Source organism: Daucus carota, chromosome 2, assembly GCF_001625215.2.
Source record: "Daucus carota subsp. sativus chromosome 2, DH1 v3.0, whole genome shotgun sequence".
Classification (NCBI taxonomy): Eukaryota; Viridiplantae; Streptophyta; class Magnoliopsida; order Apiales; family Apiaceae; genus Daucus; species Daucus carota.
In genome coordinates this window covers 57,472,502-57,496,977 of record NC_030382.2, presented here as the reverse complement: position 1 = coordinate 57,496,977, position 24,476 = coordinate 57,472,502, and the positions used below count along the sequence as shown (strand labels likewise).

The 24,476-nt window shown below is 35.2% G+C and overlaps 2 protein-coding genes across 2 annotated transcripts; both read left to right on the top strand.

Annotated features, from left to right (window-relative positions):
• Positions 1 to 13,621: 13,621 nt before the first annotated feature.
• Positions 13,622 to 20,380, top strand: LOC108208294 (21 kDa protein). The gene is made up of 2 exons (XM_017378813.2): positions 13,622 to 13,727; positions 19,815 to 20,380. The coding sequence occupies exons 1-2, from the start codon at positions 13,622 to 13,624 to the stop codon at positions 20,378 to 20,380; spliced, it is 672 nt and encodes a 223-aa protein (XP_017234302.2).
• A 1,144-nt stretch (positions 20,381 to 21,524) lies between these two features.
• LOC108206837 (geraniol 8-hydroxylase) lies at positions 21,525 to 23,811 on the top strand. The gene is made up of 2 exons (XM_017377252.2): positions 21,525 to 22,666; positions 22,931 to 23,811. The coding sequence occupies exons 1-2, from the start codon at positions 21,722 to 21,724 to the stop codon at positions 23,543 to 23,545; spliced, it is 1,560 nt and encodes a 519-aa protein (XP_017232741.1). The 5' UTR covers positions 21,525 to 21,721; the 3' UTR covers positions 23,546 to 23,811.
• The last annotated feature ends 665 nt before the right edge of the window (positions 23,812 to 24,476 follow it).

The window sequence follows — 24,476 nt, the reverse complement described above, 5'->3', positions numbered from 1 at the left end:
GGAGGACACGGAGACAAGACAATGTATGAAAAATGAGTAAAGTTAGATGAAAAGTGGGTAAAGTGGTGGGACCTATCAATATTTAATAATAGATTTGAGATAGTGGAGGAAATATTTAATAATAGATTTGAGATTGGGATGCCTCCTTATGAAGCTCTTTACGGACGTAAATGTCGATCACCAGTATATTGGGATGAAGTCGGAGAACGCAAGGTATTGGGACCGGAATTAGTACAGCAAACAAAGGAAGTCGTTGAAATTATTCAGAAACGACTAATTGCAGCACAGAGTCGTCAACGAAATTATGCAGATCAATTCCGGAAGAACGTAGAATTTGAAGACGGAGAAGCAGTGTTACTGAAGGTGTCACCATGGAAAGGACTATCCAGATTCGGAAAGAAAGGCAAGCTTAGTCCCCGATACGTGGGGCCATTTGTAATCTTGAGACGTGTAGGCAAAGTAGCGTACGAATTGGCGTTACCCCCGCAAATGGAGCACATTCATAACGTCTTTCATGTATCGATGCTTAAGAAGTATAATCCAGATTCGAAACATGTGATAGAGTATGAGCCGGTAGAACTCGAGGCAGATTTATCGTATGTGGAGAGACCAGTGGAAATTTTAGATAGAAAAGAGAAGGTGTTAAGAAACAAGGTAGTGAAATTAGTAAGAGTGTTGTGGAGAAACCCAAAGGTTGAAGAGTCAACCTGGGAATTAGAAAGTGATATGCGTGAAAAGTACCCTCAATTGTTCACCTAAGTGATTCTGAGGACAGAATCCTTTTAAGGGGGGAAGGATGTAACATCTGGGATTATCCGTGTAATTATCTGAATGATTAATGAATATTATATGAATTTTATATGAATTTCTGTGAATTAATTGGTTCCTGTTCTATTAATTTAGTTAAGTATTGTTGATTAAATTTGAGGAATATCAATTTTTATATGTTTAGTACAAAATATAGTTTATTTAGATATTTTCATATCGATTTATGTATTGTCAGATGATTTTATATTGGATTTACGGATTTAATTATGTATATTTTAATTAATTATTAATTATTTTGATTTCTTCAAAAACCGTCAACCTACAACGGTACCGAGATTTTACTTCCCGAAAATTTCAACAAAATTCACCTTTAGCTTAATTTGAACATTCCGGACATTTTTCATGTTTTGACTTTTTCGATCCGGAGTACGGTTTGTTCCGGAGTCGGTCCGGCGGAGTTTTTCGGTATTAGATAATTATCTAGTTGTCTCGATAAACGTGAAACACAATATTTTATTCTCATCCTTATCTTGTAATAATGACGGTGGGACCCGCGTATTAATGACGGATTAAAAAGCCCCGTTTGATGATTATCTCGAAAACCGGTACCGATTGGACCCGTTTTATTAGTATAAAGCTATTAAACAGTGTATTTTCCTGCCATATATGATCCAAAGGGGTATTAATTATTCTTAAGTATAAATATACTTAACTGTACTTTATTTTATTACGAAAATCATAAAACCAGTTAAAACCGAGAAATTCCCGAGAGAGTTCTTCGTGTTCTTGAGATTCAAACGAGGATTTGGACGCGTTATCGGACTCGGATTTTGGTGTTCAAGGGCTCAAATTGAAGGTTTTAACAAGTAGAATCATAATCTAGCATCAAAATCAGTGCAGCAACATCAGGTGGGTATGGATTTTGAGATTTAAATTCGAACTAAATAGGCTTAAATTAGGGCTCTTTGATTTTGAAGTTGTTTGTGTGATTTGATGATTGTATGTTGTAGATAATGTTCTCCTGATCATTTTGGTATATCATATGCTTGATTTGGAGTTCAATAACATGTTCAAAATTGAGTTTAATTGTTCGAATTAGAAACTAGGGTTTATAGCCGTTTGAATGTTTTCAATTGGAAATTGGGGGTTTGTTATTCTGGAGGTACATGGGTAAATTGAAGTGTGGAATGGATTGGGGAGGTTTAGAGGAGTCGAATGGTGGTCTCAAAAGTAGGGTGAGGTTCATGGTTTGGACGAATCGACGAGGAGAAGTTTCGCCGGCGACGGCGAACTTCTTCGAGTTATTCCGGCCAAATCACGAACCTATTGCTTAATTGGTTGGTTGTAACAAGTTCCTGGCATCGAGTAGGTCTGATCTGCAGTTTATGGTGAAGTTCTGGCATCCCTGGGGTGTTTTCCGGCGATCGGGGGTGACAACGGCGGCAAATTGCCGTTTAGTCACCCAAGTTATGGGGGTGGTAAAGTTTTCCCACCGTAGTTTCGTTTCTGACATTCTGAACCTTCTATTTTCAAAACTTTGCAGTTTAAACCCTGAAGTTTTAAAACTTTTAAAAACTGATTTATTTTAAATTATTTTTATTTCGAAAATGATTTAATTATTTTCAAAAATAGTTTTTAAATATTTATTAATTCAAAAATAAATCTGATTTAATTTATTAATTAATTTTAATTAGTAATTAATTATTATAATTAGTCAATTAATTTAATTATTAATTGATTAATTGTTTTAATTAATTATTAATTGATTTTAATTGATTTATTAATTAGATTTAATTATTTTAAATAATTTTAAATGATTTTAAAATTCTGAAAAATAGTTTCGAGCTTTAAAATATTATTCTAAAATATGATTGAAGCTCGTTAATTGATTTCAAATGATTTCGGACGTGATTTCGAGTATCCAGAAATGGATTGTTTATTTATAAATGGTTCTTTGACCCGTTTTAATTCCGAAAAATGTTTAAAAATTCATAATAAATACCAGAAAAGTCCGTTTGACTTCAAACCTCTTTTGAAAAATATATTTTATTAAATATTTTATGTGATATGTGCTATGTGCTATCTAATTGACATGTTATGTGTCTACGTGATTGATATAAAATTGTTTTTGACATATCTTTTGATCCGTAAATCGGATTTGGGTGAAACGAAGGGTAGATAGAAGCTTGTTTCGAATAAAGGATGATGAGAATAGTATGAGATCACATATTGATAATTAGTTGTGATGATTAGCAGAGAAGCGAGGCGTAATAAAAGGGAAAGCAAGTGGATATAGAATAGTATATCGAGCAGGAGCGATTGAAATTTGAAATCGTCAGTATAAGGCAAGTTTCCTTGATACTTTCCTTCAATTATATATATATATGATCCTTGATGTGATTGCTTTGCTAGCTTTCTAATTCACTCATGGCATTTCTTGAGCCATATCATGAATTGTTTAATTCACCGATTCTTAAACCATCAACCAGATTCTTTGACTATCAATTGAACTATTCATTCATTAATTCTTGAGCCATTAACTTGATTCTTTGATATTTATTTTGGAAACCTTATTCAATTGTAAACCTTCAAACCTTGAGATTCTTGGATAACTACCATATAAACCTTATTTCAATGTTTTGACACACCTTTGATCTTCAAACCAATCGACTGGAAGTCAATCATACCTGGGATATCATACACCCCACAATTGTTGTTCCTTTTCAATAACTTAATTTCCTTGGATTTGAAAATACCCTTTTTACCTGTGAATTCTTTAATAAAACCAGAGACCTTCTTTCATACAAACCATGATTATTGTTCACTTGAAATCCAGATATGCTATATCTGATTCCTTGACTCGTGGAATTATTCCTGATTCTTATTTTGGAATATCCTTAAAATACTTCTGAAATGAATACGGTTTCTGCTCCAAAATTTAATTATGTTCTTAATGATTCTGTTTATTGCATTATATTGTTATTCATCCTGATTTATAATAGAATTGGATAGTTTTTTTAAATGGACCAAATGAATGGTCAGACCAGATGAGTGGTCGCTTTAGGCCAATGTGTGCCTTGGATCCAGTAAACGAGCATGGCGGGGCCTGCTCGGGGTTAGTGTCTGACTGATCAGCAGCCTAACCTTTGGTTTTTAAAAATAAAATTTAATATCCAATTCTAATCGAAATTCTAAAAAGAAACTGGATATTGAGATTGATTCTCTTAAATACTGATTTCCATCATCTTTTGATAAATGTTTAAATGGATATTGTTATACTTGCTGAGCTTGTTAGCTCATTCTTGCGAAACTCTATGTTCTTTCCAGTGAAAGCAGAGAAGGTTGGTAACGATGATCCGCAGGCTAGTGGTAAGGCCAGGATTCCATGTTGAGAGATGGAGAGAGCTATCGGCAGCACTTGGCTTTTGATATATGTATTAGTTTGAATAATGAGACACAAATGACGTGTAAGCTTGTAAGATTTAAGATTATATTTTGGGATTTGGGTTTGTAATAATTAAAGTTATGTTGTGGCTTGTTTTATACTTTAACCTGTTGCGATCCATGGACAGTTAAGGGTCACTGCATATTTTATATTATTAATTACAGGTAATGTTATGGTGTGGACCCCAAACTTCTGACCCGGGTTTGGAGGGCGCCACAGGTTGGTATCAGAGCGACAGGTTTAAGTCAATGAAACAAGCCTAGATTGTTAGGTTGGGTAGAAGTTTAGGACTAGAAATGAGTGATAGGTAGATAGAACGTTGAGAGGTTGAGGATTATTCGTAATAGATTTAGGGTTGATGTTGGTAGCGGATACAGATTCTCATACGAGTTTGTTCATGTGATTCTCAGACTATCAGGTATGTCAGGCCCCAGTACCCCGGTTCATTCTGATCATTCAGAGTCGACAGTGGAGGGACTTCCACCCCGTCCAGGAGTTGTACCTATATCCCCACCCAGGGCACTTACACCCCCACCTGTAGCTGGACCTTCACGTCCACCTGGATACCCTCGTAGTGGACAGACCCCTATTGCAGCTGTACCGCTTAGGGCTATACCCCCACCTGCACCTGAGATGCCCCCACCTGCTCCTATTATGCGACCTCCTATCCGTGGACCCCCACCAGAGCATGAGTCTTCAGGATTTTCAGGCGTTGGACCCTCTTATCCGTGTTCCCCTCTTTCAGTACCCTATCACTACTATCAGGCACTCTTGATGGAGAGAGATGAGTTGTTGGGCCAGATTGGAGAGCTGACACAGGCGATGGGGGATTTAGACCCTAACAGGGCGGAGCGACAGTTGAGAGAGGAGATACGTGCTTTTAGGACAGAGGCAGTAGAGAGGTTATGTGGGATCACCGCACCACTTGGTACCCCTGGAGATATTATAGACTGGGCTCGTTGGGTCTTGGAGCGGCTGGATGTTATCGGAGGACCAGACTTTCCATAGGTCTGGAGTGTATTAGATGTTGGAGATGATCAGTACTATAGTGAGTAGTGTGTATGATGCAGCATAGTGAGTAGTTGTATCAGGTCAGCAGATTTTGACATGTACATATAGACTAGCGGAGCTGGCCAGATGATGTGTATGTTATGGTCATCAGCCGATTTTGACATGTATATATAGACTAGCCGAGCGGACTAGAGGATAGTCTTGCTGTTGCTGTTGTTGTACTTTACTTTTGATAAAGCGCTTGACGCTTGTATCTCCAGCACTGACTTATATATATCAGCATCTTTTACTTTTCAGTCTTGTCCTTTACTTTATCGCACTTGTTTTACTTTACTTTACTTTCAGTACCAATCATAAACTCTTGTAATAGTATTACAATCTTTCTTTCAATGTTTTACATTCTGTAAAGAAGCATGCAATTTATTTAGTTAAATAATCTCAAAAATGTTTTCAAAAATGTATAAATCTGTTTTCTTAAAAACCTTTTATAAAAAGAGAATTTGATTTAAAACGACTAAGTAAATTGTTTCTTCTTTACAGAATGCCTCCAACAAGACATACTCGTGCCAACAGTGATCCTGAAGGCACCAACAGCATCAATGATAACAATGATAACCAGAATGTCAACATAGGCCCAGTAGATCCTGCTGTGGCCCAACTAATTCAAATTTTGGCTCAGCAAACTGCTCATCTTACCCGACAACAGCAACATCAAGAGAATCCTAGGGTAACTTTTAAAACTTTTCAGGCAGTTAATCCTCCAGAGTTTAAGGGCTCAGCAGATCCTGTTGCAGCCCAAACATGGTTAAAAGAAATGGAGAAGTGTTTTGAATTAGTTCCAGCAAGTGAGGAGCAGAAAACAAAGTTTGCCAGTCATTACTTAAAGAATGAAGCAACGTATTGGTGGGAATCTGTGAAGAATATGGAAGGTACAGTTGAGATCACTTGGGAGAGATTTAAGGAAGTGTTTTTAGAAAAGTATTTTCCTAGGTTTCTTCAAGATCAAATGGAGTTGAACTTTTTAGAGCTGAAACAAGGAAATATGTCTGTGGTGGAATATGAGAATAAGTTTGCGGAATTGGCTAGGTTTGTGCCAACTTATGTAGAGACAGATAGGCAGAAAGCAAAAAGGTTCCAACAAGGTCTGAAGCCTTGGATTAGAAGCAAGTTAGCTATTTTGCAATTAGAGACGTATGCGGCAGTGGTTGAGAAGGCAATGATTGCGGAGGCTGAGAATGAGTTGTTTCAGAAATCTAAAGAGGATAAGAAGAGAAGAGGAGGATCATCTCATCAAGGAAAATTTCCGAAGAAAGGGAAATTTCAAGCAGGAGGAAGTTCTAATTTTAAGAAAATAGGCAGTGGTGGACAGGGAGGACGTTTTCTTACGGGAAGTCAGGCCAATCAGCAAAGGTCTTCAATGCCGGAATGTCAAACGTGTGGCAAGAGACATGGAGGAGTATGTAACAAACTGAATGTGGTATGTTTTAAATGCAACCAGAAAGGACACTACTCTAGAGAATGTCAGAACCAGCCAGCAATAAAAGATCAGACCAATAGAGGCTCAACAAGTAAGACTCCAGCCATAGGATATACATGTTTTAAATGTGGAAAGCCAGGACATATGGCTAAGGACTGCAAGACACCAGCCCCTGCTAGCAATGCACTTAGAATCATGGGAACTGTTCCAGAAGTGAATGAACCTCCTAGGGCAAGAGTTTTTGATATGTCAGTGAAGGATGCTATTCAGGATGCAGATGTGGTGACAGGTACGCTTAATGTAAACTCTATAAATGCCAAGGTGTTAATTGATTCCGGAGCTACTAGATCATTTATTTCTCAAGCTTTTGTTGATAAGTTGAATTGTCCAGTTGAATTGTTGAATGAGGTTATGAATGTAGAACTAGCTAATCAGGATCGTATCTCTGTTAATCGAGTTTGCCCTGATTGTGAAATTGAGATTTTAGGAAATAAGTTTTGTGCCGACTTGATACCTTTCAAGTTGGGGGAGTTTGATGTAATCCTAGGGATGGATTGGTTGTCTAAACATAGTGCGCAGATAGATTGTAAAAATAAAAAGGTAATATTAATATCACCAGACGACGAGGTAATAACATTTAGAGGACAGAAGCAAGTAAAGAAATTTTTAACCATGATCCAAGCAAGGAGGATGTTACGACAAGGATGCGAAGCCTATATTGCTTATGTAATTGATAAAAGTCAAGAACCATTAAAACTTGAAAATATTCCGGTAGTGAATGAATTTCCAGACGTGTTTCCGGATGAGTTACCAGGACTTCCTCCAGATAGAGAGATAGAATTTGCAATTGACTTAGCACCTGGAACCGAGCCAATATCCAAAGCCCCGTATAGGATGGCACCAGTAGAGATGAAAGAATTGGCAAAACAATTACAAGAGTTATTGGAGAAAGGAGTGATCAGACCTAGTGTATCCCCATGGGGAGCACCAGTGTTGTTTGTGAAGAAGAAAGATGGAAGTATGAGGTTATGTATAGATTACAGAGAGCTTAATAAGCTTACCATCAAGAATAAATATCCTTTACCCCGTATTGACGACTTGTTTGACCAGTTGAAAGGAGCAGAGTATTTCTCTAAGATTGACCTTAGGTCGGGATACCATCAGCTCAAAATCAAATCTGAGGATATACCTAAGACAGCTTTTAGAACAAGGTATGGTCATTATGAATTTCTAGTAATGGCTTTTGGATTAACGAATGCACCAGCAGCTTTTATGGACTTAATGAATAGAGTCTTTAAGAAGTATTTGGACAAGTTTGTGATTGTTTTTATAGATGATATTCTGATATATTCTAAGACAGCGGAGGAGCATGCAGAACATTTAAGAACAGCCTTAGAGATATTAAGAAAGGAGAAGTTGTATGCAAAGTTTTCTAAATGTGAATTTTGGTTACAAGAAGTTCAATTTCTAGGGCACATAGTGAGTCGTGAAGGAATCAAAGTAGATCCAGCAAAGATTGAAGCTATAATGAATTGGGAAAGACCAAAGACCCCCACAGATATCAGGAGTTTCTTGGGGTTAGTAGGTTATTATAGAAGATTTGTACAGGATTTTTCAAGAATTGCAACCCCACTGACTAAGTTAACTAGAAAGAATGAGAAGTTCATATGGAATGAGAAATGTGAGGAAAGTTTTCAGGAGTTGAAGAAGAGATTAGTGTCAGCACCAGTATTGTCCCTTCCAGATGAGCAAGGAAATTTTGTGATTTATAGTGATGCCTCGTATAAAGGATTAGGATGTGTATTGATGCAACATGATAAAGTTATTGCGTATGCGTCTAGACAACTTAAACCTCATGAACAGAAGTACCCCACTCATGACTTGGAGTTAGCAGCTATTGTATTTGCATTAAAAATATGGAGACATTATTTGTACGGAGAAAAATGTGAGATTTATACAGACCATAAAAGTTTAAAGTATATCTTTACTCAGAAGGAGCTGAACATGAGACAAAGGAGATGGTTGGAGTTGATTAAGGATTATGATTGTACGATTAAGTATCATCCAGGAAAAGCCAATGTTGTAGCGGATGCTTTAAGTAGAAAGGAAAGATTAAATGTATTGACTGTGCCAGAGGAGTTATATAAAGAGTTCCAAAAGTTGGAAATTGAGGTAAGAATTCATGAATCATCAAAGATAGCAATGTATACCATGACCTTTCAACCAGAGCTATTAGAGAAGATTAAGAAGTGCCAGGAAGAGGTAATGGATCAGGATGTAAACAAGTTAGTGGGAGAAGAGTTGTGTACACAGAAAGATGATCAAGGTATTCTTAGATTTTCTTCCAGGATATGGATTCCACCAGTGACAGAGTTAAAGAATGATATATTGCAGGAAGCACACAATTCTAGGTATTCCATTCATCCAGGCAGCACTAAGATGTATAGAGATTTAAAGGAGCACTATTGGTGGCCAGACATGAAAAGAGAAATTGCAGAATGGGTAAGTAAATGTTATACGTGTCAAAGAGTGAAAGCAGAACACCAAAGACCAAGTGGATTATTGCAACCTTTAGAGATTCCAGAATGGAAGTGGGAACATATTGCTATGGATTTTATTGTAGGATTACCAAGGACTAAAGCAAACCATGATGCCATTTGGGTTATAGTGGATAGACTAACCAAGTCAGCGCATTTTCTTCCGATCAACGAGAGATTCTCTTTGGATAAATTAGTTCATATGTACCTGAAAGAGATTGTAGTTCGTCATGGAGTTCCTGTATCCATTGTATCAGATAGAGATCCACGATTTAATTCGAGATTTTGGAAAAGTTTTCAGGAATGCTTGGGCACTAAATTGAATATGAGTACGGCATATCATCCACAAACAGACGGCCAAAGTGAGAGAACTATTCAAACGATCGAGGACATGCTACGTGTTTGTGCAATCGATTTCAAAGGCAATTGGGACGAGCATCTACCTTTAGTGGAATTTGCATACAATAATAGTTATCACGCAAGTATTGGGATGCCTCCTTATGAAGCTCTTTACGGACGTAAATGTCGATCACCAGTATATTGGGATGAAGTCGGAGAACGCAAGGTATTGGGACCGGAATTAGTACAGCAAACAAAGGAAGTCGTTGAAATTATTCAGAAACGACTAATTGCAGCACAGAGTCGTCAACGAAATTATGCAGATCAATTCCGGAAGAACGTAGAATTTGAAGACGGAGAAGCAGTGTTACTGAAGGTGTCACCATGGAAAGGACTATCCAGATTCGGAAAGAAAGGCAAGCTTAGTCCCCGATACGTGGGGCCATTTGTAATCTTGAGACGTGTAGGCAAAGTAGCGTACGAATTGGCGTTACCCCCGCAAATGGAGCACATTCATAACGTCTTTCATGTATCGATGCTTAAGAAGTATAATCCAGATTCGAAACATGTGATAGAGTATGAGCCGGTAGAACTCGAGGCAGATTTATCGTATGTGGAGAGACCAGTGGAAATTTTAGATAGAAAAGAGAAGGTGTTAAGAAACAAGGTAGTGAAATTAGTAAGAGTGTTGTGGAGAAACCCAAAGGTTGAAGAGTCAACCTGGGAATTAGAAAGTGATATGCGTGAAAAGTACCCTCAATTGTTCACCTAAGTGATTCTGAGGACAGAATCCTTTTAAGGGGGGAAGGATGTAACATCTGGGATTATCCGTGTAATTATCTGAATGATTAATGAATATTATATGAATTTTATATGAATTTCTGTGAATTAATTGGTTCCTGTTCTATTAATTTAGTTAAGTATTGTTGATTAAATTTGAGGAATATCAATTTTTATATGTTTAGTACAAAATATAGTTTATTTAGATATTTTCATATCGATTTATGTATTGTCAGATGATTTTATATTGGATTTACGGATTTAATTATGTATATTTTAATTAATTATTAATTATTTTGATTTCTTCAAAAACCGTCAACCTACAACGGTACCGAGATTTTACTTCCCGAAAATTTCAACAAAATTCACCTTTAGCTTAATTTGAACATTCCGGACATTTTTCATGTTTTGACTTTTTCGATCCGGAGTACGGTTTGTTCCGGAGTCGGTCCGGCGGAGTTTTTCGGTATTAGATAATTATCTAGTTGTCTCGATAAACGTGAAACACAATATTTTATTCTCATCCTTATCTTGTAATAATGACGGTGGGACCCGCGTATTAATGACGGATTAAAAAGCCCCGTTTGATGATTATCTCGAAAACCGGTACCGATTGGACCCGTTTTATTAGTATAAAGCTATTAAACAGTGTATTTTCCTGCCATATATGATCCAAAGGGGTATTAATTATTCTTAAGTATAAATATACTTAACTGTACTTTATTTTATTACGAAAATCATAAAACCAGTTAAAACCGAGAAATTCCCGAGAGAGTTCTTCGTGTTCTTGAGATTCAAACGAGGATTTGGACGCGTTATCGGACTCGGATTTTGGTGTTCAAGGGCTCAAATTGAAGGTTTTAACAAGTAGAATCATAATCTAGCATCAAAATCAGTGCAGCAACATCAGGTGGGTATGGATTTTGAGATTTAAATTCGAACTAAATAGGCTTAAATTAGGGCTCTTTGATTTTGAAGTTGTTTGTGTGATTTGATGATTGTATGTTGTAGATAATGTTCTCCTGATCATTTTGGTATATCATATGCTTGATTTGGAGTTCAATAACATGTTCAAAATTGAGTTTAATTGTTCGAATTAGAAACTAGGGTTTATAGCCGTTTGAATGTTTTCAATTGGAAATTGGGGGTTTGTTATTCTGGAGGTACATGGGTAAATTGAAGTGTGGAATGGATTGGGGAGGTTTAGAGGAGTCGAATGGTGGTCTCAAAAGTAGGGTGAGGTTCATGGTTTGGACGAATCGACGAGGAGAAGTTTCGCCGGCGACGGCGAACTTCTTCGAGTTATTCCGGCCAAATCACGAACCTATTGCTTAATTGGTTGGTTGTAACAAGTTCCTGGCATCGAGTAGGTCTGATCTGCAGTTTATGGTGAAGTTCTGGCATCCCTGGGGTGTTTTCCGGCGATCGGGGGTGACAACGGCGGCAAATTGCCGTTTAGTCACCCAAGTTATGGGGGTGGTAAAGTTTTCCCACCGTAGTTTCGTTTCTGACATTCTGAACCTTCTATTTTCAAAACTTTGCAGTTTAAACCCTGAAGTTTTAAAACTTTTAAAAACTGATTTATTTTAAATTATTTTTATTTCGAAAATGATTTAATTATTTTCAAAAATAGTTTTTAAATATTTATTAATTCAAAAATAAATCTGATTTAATTTATTAATTAATTTTAATTAGTAATTAATTATTATAATTAGTCAATTAATTTAATTATTAATTGATTAATTGTTTTAATTAATTATTAATTGATTTTAATTGATTTATTAATTAGATTTAATTATTTTAAATAATTTTAAATGATTTTAAAATTCTGAAAAATAGTTTCGAGCTTTAAAATATTATTCTAAAATATGATTGAAGCTCGTTAATTGATTTCAAATGATTTCGGACGTGATTTCGAGTATCCAGAAATGGATTGTTTATTTATAAATGGTTCTTTGACCCGTTTTAATTCCGAAAAATGTTTAAAAATTCATAATAAATACCAGAAAAGTCCGTTTGACTTCAAACCTCTTTTGAAAAATATATTTTATTAAATATTTTATGTGATATGTGCTATGTGCTATCTAATTGACATGTTATGTGTCTACGTGATTGATATAAAATTGTTTTTGACATATCTTTTGATCCGTAAATCGGATTTGGGTGAAACGAAGGGTAGATAGAAGCTTGTTTCGAATAAAGGATGATGAGAATAGTATGAGATCACATATTGATAATTAGTTGTGATGATTAGCAGAGAAGCGAGGCGTAATAAAAGGGAAAGCAAGTGGATATAGAATAGTATATCGAGCAGGAGCGATTGAAATTTGAAATCGTCAGTATAAGGCAAGTTTCCTTGATACTTTCCTTCAATTATATATATATATGATCCTTGATGTGATTGCTTTGCTAGCTTTCTAATTCACTCATGGCATTTCTTGAGCCATATCATGAATTGTTTAATTCACCGATTCTTAAACCATCAACCAGATTCTTTGACTATCAATTGAACTATTCATTCATTAATTCTTGAGCCATTAACTTGATTCTTTGATATTTATTTTGGAAACCTTATTCAATTGTAAACCTTCAAACCTTGAGATTCTTGGATAACTACCATATAAACCTTATTTCAATGTTTTGACACACCTTTGATCTTCAAACCAATCGACTGGAAGTCAATCATACCTGGGATATCATACACCCCACAATTGTTGTTCCTTTTCAATAACTTAATTTCCTTGGATTTGAAAATACCCTTTTTACCTGTGAATTCTTTAATAAAACCAGAGACCTTCTTTCATACAAACCATGATTATTGTTCACTTGAAATCCAGATATGCTATATCTGATTCCTTGACTCGTGGAATTATTCCTGATTCTTATTTTGGAATATCCTTAAAATACTTCTGAAATGAATACGGTTTCTGCTCCAAAATTTAATTATGTTCTTAATGATTCTGTTTATTGCATTATATTGTTATTCATCCTGATTTATAATAGAATTGGATAGTTTTTTTAAATGGACCAAATGAATGGTCAGACCAGATGAGTGGTCGCTTTAGGCCAATGTGTGCCTTGGATCCAGTAAACGAGCATGGCGGGGCCTGCTCGGGGTTAGTGTCTGACTGATCAGCAGCCTAACCTTTGGTTTTTAAAAATAAAATTTAATATCCAATTCTAATCGAAATTCTAAAAAGAAACTGGATATTGAGATTGATTCTCTTAAATACTGATTTCCATCATCTTTTGATAAATGTTTAAATGGATATTGTTATACTTGCTGAGCTTGTTAGCTCATTCTTGCGAAACTCTATGTTCTTTCCAGTGAAAGCAGAGAAGGTTGGTAACGATGATCCGCAGGCTAGTGGTAAGGCCAGGATTCCATGTTGAGAGATGGAGAGAGCTATCGGCAGCACTTGGCTTTTGATATATGTATTAGTTTGAATAATGAGACACAAATGACGTGTAAGCTTGTAAGATTTAAGATTATATTTTGGGATTTGGGTTTGTAATAATTAAAGTTATGTTGTGGCTTGTTTTATACTTTAACCTGTTGCGATCCATGGACAGTTAAGGGTCACTGCATATTTTATATTATTAATTACAGGTAATGTTATGGTGTGGACCCCAAACTTCTGACCCGGGTTTGGAGGGCGCCACATTAAATATGAGATAGTGGGGGAAGATAGTGGGTGTAATGATGATAAAAACTTACTATTTATGGTAACGTAAAGAAATGAGAGGGACATCCGAAAATAGTAACCGTAAAGAAATGAGAGGGACAGAGGGAGTATATAATTTGAGGTTAAAAATTACTCGTTTCAGCGTATTTGGCTAACCTTAAACATCTAAAACAAGGATTATTTCAAAAAAATAAACTTCATATAAATTTATATCTATATAATATTTTTAAATATCAAATATTTAATAAGTATTTAATAGTTTTTATTTACATTAAATCACTTATTTCTCATTTCAAAATAATATATTTACATTTTTTTAAAAAATCAAACCAAACAAGAATTGATCGAAAAAGTACTAATTTGGACTAGAGGGTTGTAAGTTTGGGTTGAGATCACGAGTTGCGGGTAAATTATGAGGGTTTACGGTGAGTATATTAATAATTAAAATTTTGGATAGAGTTTGATTTTAGACATAAGGACCTATTACGAAGACCCAATACTCCAAATCGCGAGCACGAATTGAAGAGATTGTAAAAATAATTGAAATTATATCTATCAAGTTTCAAATGAGTAACAAAAATGTTACTCCGTATTTTCTACTTAGGAAAAGAAATAAAGTCAAGAATTTATAAGTATTGAGCAGGTCTCTGTCACCTACTGAGATTTGAAGCTAAAGTTTGATTAGTTGAAGTTTGATTTAACATTAAAAATATATACAATTTTCTTTAAACTAAAAATATATACAATTAAAAGGCTCAATAAGAATAAACTGATGGCGTGGGCTAACCGCTATAGGCTATAAACTCACACTTTCTTTATTAAATCTTTTCGGCCCAGGCTATTTTCAAAGCCCAAACGGGTAGGTGGCTGGCTTTGGTGAGAAACGAGAATATCCTAAACTAGTGTCCTAAACTACAATTTTAAGACATTTTATATAGATAAATACTCTAACTATACGGTGTCTTAAAACATTAGCTCTTTCCCTCATTTTCAAGGCATCTCTATTTCACTTCTATGGCATATATTCTCTTTCATCTTTTCACCTCCCGATATATTATTGAAATTCATATATAAAAATCATGTGTCACTATATTATATTATATTTATAATTTATAAGATATACTCTCTTCGTCCCTCTAGATTGTTTACGTTCACTCTGTTTACACGTATTTTGATAATCCTATAAAGTATAGTTTCATAATATCTTTTTCAAAAAAATTTTTGAATAAAAATTCAAACATTAAACTTTATTCAAGAAAAAAAATTCTTAAAAATATATTATGAAATTACACTTTAAACGAGTTTTAAAAAACGTGTCGAAAAGCAACGTAAAGAAACGAGGGGAGGGGAAGAGGAAGTGTACAGTAGGATGTTGTACTTGCTCACAGTCACACATCATATCTCAATTCTCAACTCAACTTTATAACATGGAGCTGGTTTGAGCTTGTACAACAATAAAACCGCATAAGTTTTAAATTAAACAAAATAAAGTCGGGGAAAATTATGCTAAGATCTGATAGCATAGATATATTTAAGTCAAATCAATATAAATAATTCTGATAGCTATATAATTTAACAGATCAATAAAAAGTGCACGTCATGACAATAATTTTTAATAAATTTATGTAGGGTCCTGGTCCCCAGCAAGTGACTGCTGGGAGACCTTTATCTAACATATGGTTTTTCCACCATTAGATCTTGTCATGGACGGTCTAGATTAGAAATCAGATTTTATATGTCTAGCGGTTTTTAAGCGCTAAACGCTACACGTCTAGCAGTTAAAAAGAGCTAGACGGTTCCGACGCTTAAAAAGCGCTTGATAACATACATACTTTAAACACAACGGGTCAAAAACAACAACACATCACACGATCAAAATACTCCCCACGTTTACACTGCAAAACTCTGTGATTTTAACTTTCCAGCTGGTTTGTGCGATCCATTAACACTATTCAATGGAATACAGACTTTTGTCGAGCTTTATTTTTTATAAGATCATGATTTTGATAAATGATTTTCATTATATGATTTGGATGGTTTAATATGCATTATTGTGGGTCTTTAAACATTGTGTAATCACGGCAAAAGAATTAGAGGAATTATGAATAACTGGGATCAAGCTTGTTTTATTTGTTGCGGCTAACATATTTGATGAAATGCCGAAATGAGTCATGTCCTACCAAAGAATTTTAAGCGCTAGATATGTAAAATTTGATTTCTAATCCAGATCGTCCATGACAAGATCTGACGGTGGATAAATCATATGCCAGATAACGGTTCCCCAGCAGTCACTTGCTGGGGACAGGACCCATTTATGTAAGTGTTTTTAGTCTCATCGATCATGACAACGATTTGCATCAAATTTCTAAAGTATTATAAATTTTGACCGATTTAAGTGGGTATCTCAAGTAAGATAATATTATAAATTTAGTGTTTTTTAAAAAAATATCAAATTATAATGTATTTTATAAAAACTCAATGAAATGCTATAAAATAATTTATTTAGTTACTTATCTACAGATTTTGGAAATAATTTATTTAATTGAACATCTTAAAATTATAAAATCTTCAGAATTCTAATTTAGTTCCCTTATATTCTGATATATTATTCATAATCCATTTAAATACATTTAAAATTGTAAAAGTCAAATATTGTTTTTAAAGTCGGGTTAAATACACACCACAAATATATACTTCTCGATTGTCCTAGTGCTCAAATAGTATCATATTTTCTTCAAGAAAAAATAGTATTATATTGGACTATAAAGTCAAGTCAGTTATTCCGCAAAACTGAACTTAAATTTCATTTATTAGAACCTAATAAATCACACTGGTGTTCGTTCATTATTGACATAAAAATTCCCATTTTTTCCTGAAGGAATACGGTTGACTATGAGTTTTTTTCGTTAATTTTGTTTTCTTGTTGACTAAAGTGGAATTTAACAATCATGCCAATGTTCTTTGTGAGCCGATTTTCTAATGATTTGTCCAGTTTGACAAAGCTTTCCTACAGCCCAGATTATTTCGCTACTTATGGGGTTTGTTTAAAAAAAAAAAAAAAAAAAAAAAACTTACGTATGGGGTCCATTGATAATATTATATTACGCGGAAGCAATAATTAAAAATAGTAAAGAGGGTGATCGACTTAACGATATTTGCACATCCAAATGTGGACCTAAGAGCTAATTAACCAATGTTTAAAGATAAGATTTCATGAATTAGAATATTGTTATATGTTATCGTAACCCTCCTAGTACGAAAACAATAATACAAAAATCCAGCAACTAGCAAGCATGGTATATAAAATTATAATTTAAATGACGAATAAAATATCATATTATTATAATGGGCATAAGATTTGGATTTGCACAACATGGTCAAATGTATTGTGCATCAGTGTATGTACATGAACATGTTATAGTCAATAGTTTTGAATTATTTTGTTAAGGGAATTCTACATTTAAAAACTTGTTTTTCTTGTTGCCCATAATTCATCGAAAAGGATAGTCTGCCGCCTCCCAGTAACGATATTTTTATATATAATACTCCCTCCGTCCCAGCCAATTCTTTACGTTTGGTTTGGGCACGGAGGTTAAGAAATATGGATAAAGTAGTGGGAAAGAGAAAGAAAAGTGGGTGAAGTGGTGGGGCCCATTAATTTTTAATGTATAAAAGAGAGTTAGTGGAGTAAAAGTAGTGTGAAAATGAAGTAAAAGTAGTGTGAAAAGGGAAGAAAAGTTGGGAAGTGGTGGGACCCATTTACTATTTTTGGTAAGTTTTGAAATGTAAAGAATTGGATGGGACATCCCAAAGAGGAAACCGTAAAGAATCTGCTGGGACGGAGGGAGTATATTTTTAAATTATCTTGGTTACAAAATATATTTCACAAAGAAATTAAAAATTTAAAATATTTTATCTAATCAAAATATGTTTAAATTATGTATCACAAAATCAAAACAAACGGAAAATTGATTTTATTATAAAACATTTTTTGTAATAATATTTATGAATTATTTTTTAAAGTGAGAACCCCGGAATCCAACCCAGAAGCAAGTAGAAGAATTGAATGTAATGTCACTGAAGAAAACGAAAGACCTGGACTGTAGTTCATTAAAACATAATTATAAGTAACTGGATGACAAAACTTATTTATTCGTTCATGTGTCTATCTAGCCTATTCTCTTGGTTCTTTCTTGTATGTGGTTGGATATTAAATCGACTTTTGAAATTACGGTTTTTCTCTGGTGTGCTTAAGCACAAAATTTGATGATTTTCTTTTGTTTTGATTGGCTTACACTCTTTTAATAATGATGGCCTCCCTGCATTTATACCAACCACACCAATCAAAACACACCAAATTTATGAGTTTTCGTGCTTAGCATGTGCCCATGAGCACACACTAGACAAACTCTTGAAATTAAAGCTTTTAGAGAGTGATAGATAATGATGTAGTCGTAGATTATGTGCAGGCAAGTCATTTACTTTGCATTTGTCTGTAATTAAGAGCAGGATCTATCGCACACTTTTCTGAGTTAAATCACCTGTAAATATTCTTGTCTGGCCTCCAAACTCAATAAATTGTGGTTGCATAGAGCCAGAGGTGGCTGGACGCAGTCGGGTTTGAAAGAGTACGACCCAAATTGTAAATTATTAAATACTAATTGTTGATCAATTTTTCAATTTTAAATAAAAATAATTAATATTAATATTAATCAGACTTATAAGTATCGATAGCTGAGGGGCTCGTGTGGCGTTTTGAAGTCTTAAACGCTATTTTATAAAAACATTTCACTCAAAAATGTCATATTGTATTATGTTTTGTAGTAATTTTTAGAGCTAAACATAATATTGTTTAATGTTTTTTCAGAAAAATCAAATTATTAGATTAATTAATAACATTTGAAGCTATTTTAACAATTCTGATATTTTAAATATGATCGAAGAAATTGTGACACAGGAAACTTCTCTATTCCACGCCCACCCAAGAAAAACTAACGTGCACATAAATACATAATGTATGTCGACCATCCCCGTAAAATAGTGTACAATGCATGTCGACCTTTGTACTCTCAAGTCTCTGCCATCGATAGACAATGATTTTCTCTGATTATTTTGAAAAACAGGATTTTCTAATGTAAACGCCGAAACTTCTAGTTTAAAGTTTAACGATAAAAATTCCCCCCCGCTGCAACTAGTCCTGCAATTGTAGGACCATTACCCTCGAGAAATTTTGTTCAAGCTTTGTAAGGTTCACACCTAGATGTAATAACTCCACTAGTGACCAATCGAAAATTTCTAATTTGTGCTTTTGAACGTAGAATATAGCTTATAAGCTTGGAAGATCGAAACGAATTAAATTACATCACTTAGTATTTGGGAACAAATTCGAGAACAATTTTTCTTATATAGATAACACAAAATTCCGGGAACAAAAGATGTAAACTGCCTCACTAAAATGAGGTAGGATAAGATTTTACAGGCTACAAATTTCTTGACAGCTATCTCAACACATTAGCTTCTACGTAACACCAAGTTCTTTTGCTTTCAAACTTAGATTTTTGTCTTTCCTATTATCTGTTTGGCTTCATGGGAGCCACTGCCTTAGTTAATAGTTTTCCCCATAAATTCAGACCTTTTTTCCTCTTTAAATTTGCTCTCAACAATCCCCAATTATTCCCACCACCTCATCAAGCAACCAAATAAGCTGAAATCATCCATGGTTTCCCATGCAACAATGCTGAAATCTCTACTTATTTTTCTCTACTTGACAGCATATTTGAGTACCTGTCAAGCCACCAGCTTTGCTTCCCCAGGAACAAGCAAGAACAACTACACTGAATTCATCAGAGTCTCATGCAACTCCACCTTGTATCCCCAGCTTTGTTACAAATCAATGTCGAAATTCGCGGAAAAAGTCCAGGCCAGTCCCAAACTCCTGGCAAATACTTCTATTTCTGTGACACTCAAGGAAGCTAAGTCAACTTTCATGACAATGAAAAATATGTCAAAGTACAAGGGCTTGAGTGTAGGCGAGAGGGCAGCATTGCGCGATTGTGTTGAGGTGACGGATGACTCGGTTTACGAGCTTCAGAGATCGATGGACCAGATGGATCATATGGATGATGGAACCACACATTTTAATTTCGAAATAAGTAATGTCCAGACATGGGTGAGTGCAGCTTTGACAGACTATACTACTTGCATGGATGGCTTCTATAATGTAAATGAAGGATATGTTAAGGCCAAAGCCCGGAAGTATGCGATGAATGTTTCGCAATTGACTAGCATTTCCTTGGCGTTTATCAACAGATATGCTAATTCAGGCTATAAACCTTAGATTGTAACTAAAAAAGTATACGAATGCACTATAAAAACACATACGATTTGCAGAAAACAGTTTGGCCTGCGGTTAGATCTGGTTGGCCTTTCAGAAATGTGAAACTGTCTATGATAACATACACCATTTTATGTTTGTATTCGATTGTTTAGGTTGCAGAACAAGGGTTTCCAAGAAAAATTATAGGATACTCCCTCCGTCTCAATTTATAGGTCCACTTTGGGAAAAAAATTTGTCCCAAAATACTTGTCCCTCTCTTCTTTCAATACAAATTTATCTACATATTAATTGTGACTTTTTTGAAACTCATATTCTCATTTTTCAATGCACTAAATCCCTATATTTATTGTGATTTTTTTGAAAATCAACTATATTCTCACTTTTCAATGCATTAATTAATGATACATGAGATAAGATTCTATCTAACCAACTTTTTTCTTAATATGCGTGTTTATTCCAAAATGGACCTATAAATTGAGACGGAGGGAGTAATTATTTTGAATCAGTTAAATAAATTTGAGCTGGCCTTAGCTGGTGTATCTGATGAAATATGCAGAATATTTTTCCTACTTAAATGCATACTTCAACTTTAATAAAATAAGGGTGTTTTCAGGGGTTTGAACCCGTGAACTAAAGAATATTATGATTAGTTGACCGTCTCACCAAACACAACCTTCAAGCTGCATAAATCTCGTCTTCAAAAAATATATGGATCACTCAGTTGTCATCTCTGTTCTGAGATCCATGAAAAAGTCTTAGCAATTGATGCCGAATTTGCAACAAGATTATATGAAAATAAGTAGTCAGTTTTATCGGATGTCTTCAATATGTGAAGGAGAAATTATATAAAAATAAGCAGTTGAAACTTTGATGTCGAGCTTTTATATAAATTTGGTATCTTCTATATTTTATATCGGTTTTTCTAGTGTGTGCCCATGGGCACATGCTAAGCACTAAAACACATAAATTTGGAGAGTTTTGATTGGCTTATTCTCTTTAATAATAGTGGACCCCCTGCAGTTACAACAACCACACCAATCAAAACCCTCCAAATTAATGAATTTTTGTGCTTAGCATGTGCCCATGGGCACACACTAGACAAACCCATTTTATATACAAATATTTACTGTTTCATTTATGAAGTGAGGCACTCGGTCAACTCCTCTGGTGCTCTTCGACCTAGAATACAAAAACAAGTACAAAAAAGCATCTGGGTACTAGAAGAGAAAAGAGATGCTTTCAGCCACACTACAAATGCGAAACAATTAAGCTATATCGACAAATCCCACTGTCTTTGAGATTTCAGATCAACAACCTATTACAGTACTAATTCGTCGAAATATGAGTATTTTTTCTTATGATTATTGGTCTTTCTGGTGGCAAAGCAATGATCAAAATGATAACATTGCTCTAATTATGTTCAGTCTCTCCCTTGTTTTGTTCACCGTTTCATGGTACTCTTGGATGCTCAATAAACCGAAACACCTGCTATTGCCACCAGGGCCACGAGGTCTCCCTGTGGTAGGAAGTCTCCCCTTCCTCAAACCCGAGTTCCACTCATATCTTGAGAGCCTGGCTCGGACCTATGGTCCAATTCTGACGCTCAGGCTCGGTCAAAAGATAAGCATAGTGATCACCTCACCAGCCTTGGCGCGTGAGGTCCTCAAAGACAACGATGTCAATTTTGCAAATCGTGACGTTCCAGCTGTCACAAAAGCCATGGAAACTGGTGCTTGTGATATTGTGTGGACACCGTATGGTCCAGAATGGCGGATGCTGAGAAAAGTTTGTGTCCGTGAGATGCTTGGACATTCGATCCTTGATACTGTGTACCACATCAGACAGCAGGAGATAAAGAATACTTGTAAATATTTGTATGATCAGGCAAATTGTCCTGTTAACTTGGGTGAACAAATGTTCTTAACAGTGCTAAATGTGATTACAAATATGTTGTGGGGTGGATCGGTCAAGGGCAAAGAGAGGGCTGCAATTGCGATGGAGTTCAGGCAAGCGGTGGCTGAGGTATCTTCCAGCCTTGCAAAGCCAAATATATCTGATTTTTTCCCAGTTCTGGCCAGGTTTGATTTGCAAGGGGTCAAGAAGAAGGCAGAAGGTGCAAATAAGAAACTTGATCTGATATTTGATGCTGTAATCGATCAACGTTTGAAAATGAAGGAGGGTGGTGGTGCAGAGAGCAAAGACTTTTTGCAGGTTCTGTTGCAACTGAAGGATGATCAAGATGCCAAAGTACCTCTGACCATGAATCACCTCAAAGCACTCTTGCTGGTATGTTTTCTTATATTTTCCGAAACTTTTACTGCTCTAGATACAATTAACACTTTAACGAGCACGATTGGATAGCTCAGTGGTTAAGGTTTTATACTCTGAACAGATACTCAATTGTAAGGCTATAAGCCATATTAGTAAAAATAAGAAAAACACTTTAAAACAACATAATTTAAAAATAACTTAGATAATCTATCTTCTTGTTAATGAGTGGTTGCAATTGAATAAAGCCAGTTGCTTGCATCTGATGTATCTTTTGGACAGGACATGGTTGTTGGCGGGACAGACACAGCCTCTAACACGATTGAGTTTGCGATGGCAGAGCTTATGAACAGTCCTGAGATCCTGAAGAAAGCCCAGGAAGAGATTGATTTAGTAGTGGGAAATGACAGCACAGTGGAAGAGTCACACCTTCCAAAACTACACTACTTAAATGACATTATGAAAGAAGTTCTGCGTTTGCACCCTGCTCTTCCACTCTTAGTGCCACATTCTCCAAATGAATCCTGCATAATTGGAGGCTACACGGTTCCTAAAGGATCTCGGGTCTTTATCAACGCATGGGCAATACAGAGAGATCCATCAATCTGGGAAAATCCACTGGAGTTCCGTCCAGAACGATTTGCAGATGGTAAATTAGACTACAGTGGCCATGACTTCAGTTATTTCCCTTTTGGCTCTGGCAGAAGAATTTGTGCAGGATTGCCGATGGCTGAGAGAACAGTAATGTACTTCCTTGCCTCTCTTCTGCATTCTTTTAACTGGGAATTACCAGCAGGAGAGAAGCTGGATGTTTCTGAGAAGTTTGGGATCGTGTTGAAGAAGAGAGTTCCTTTAGTTGTAGTGCCAACTCCAAGGCTCTCAGTTTCCTCATACTAGCTTCCTGATAAGAAGGCTATTTTCCAAGGTTTGAACTTGTGAACTCACAGATAGCAAGCAGACATTTGACGGTCACACCAAACACAACTTTTAAGCTGCATAAAAATGTGATTCTTACTCTTTCGTTTGTATTTAAGAATGAGTGAATTAGTCAAGTTCGTTGCATATTAATGTCACTATATGTAACAAAGAAATTATATGAAAATATACAACTGAAACCTTGATGTTGATCTTTATAAAAAATAATTAGAGGATTGCTTGTTTCATATGTAAATTCAGGCATCAAGTCAACTCCTCTGTTGCCTTACAGGAGTACAATCACTTGAAACATGAGCATATTTTCTAATGATTATGGTCTTTATGGTCGCGAAGCAATGATCAGAATGATAACATCGCTCAAATTATGTTCGGTCTCTCACTTGTTTTATTATGAAAGAGGTTCTGGTTTTGCACCTGCTCTAGCATCTCCAATGGGGCATCTCCAATGGGGTTGCTAACTAAAATTGCTTAAAATGACACATCATCAAAAGTACTATTATTTTATCTTCTCTCTCTTTATTTGTACTTTTAGCAACTCTTACACAAAAATTTGCTCCAATGGTTGGCAACCAAAATTGCCACATAACTGTACAATATAGTCTTTTTTATATAAACCAAACAAAATACATTCAATTAATTTATGCTAATATAATTAATTTTAAATTTGAATAAATACTAGAGTCAAATATGATCTCTAAATTTGACCAAATATGCTCCACTAAAGCCGCTTGAAGATCACTAACTACTCGAATAAATTCACGCCCAATAAATTCACTCGAAATTATTACTAACTACTCACTGTACATCACATTCATATATATATATATATATATATATATATATATATATTATATATATAAAATTTATAATTTCACTATATATTGAACATTTT

Bases quoted from the DNA above. Each gene is read 5' to 3' on its own strand.
- LOC108208294 (XM_017378813.2), top strand. From the start codon at position 13,622: ATGGATATTGTTATACTTGCTGAGCTTGTTAGCTCATTCTTGCGAAAC. The intron at 13,728-19,814 runs GTAAGGCCAGGA...TCTACTTGACAG, and splicing joins CGATGATCCGCAGGCTAGTG to CATATTTGAGTACCTGTCAA.
- LOC108206837 (XM_017377252.2), top strand. From the start codon at position 21,722: ATGAGTATTTTTTCTTATGATTATTGGTCTTTCTGGTGGCAAAGCAAT. The intron at 22,667-22,930 runs GTATGTTTTCTT...TCTTTTGGACAG, and splicing joins ACCTCAAAGCACTCTTGCTG to GACATGGTTGTTGGCGGGAC.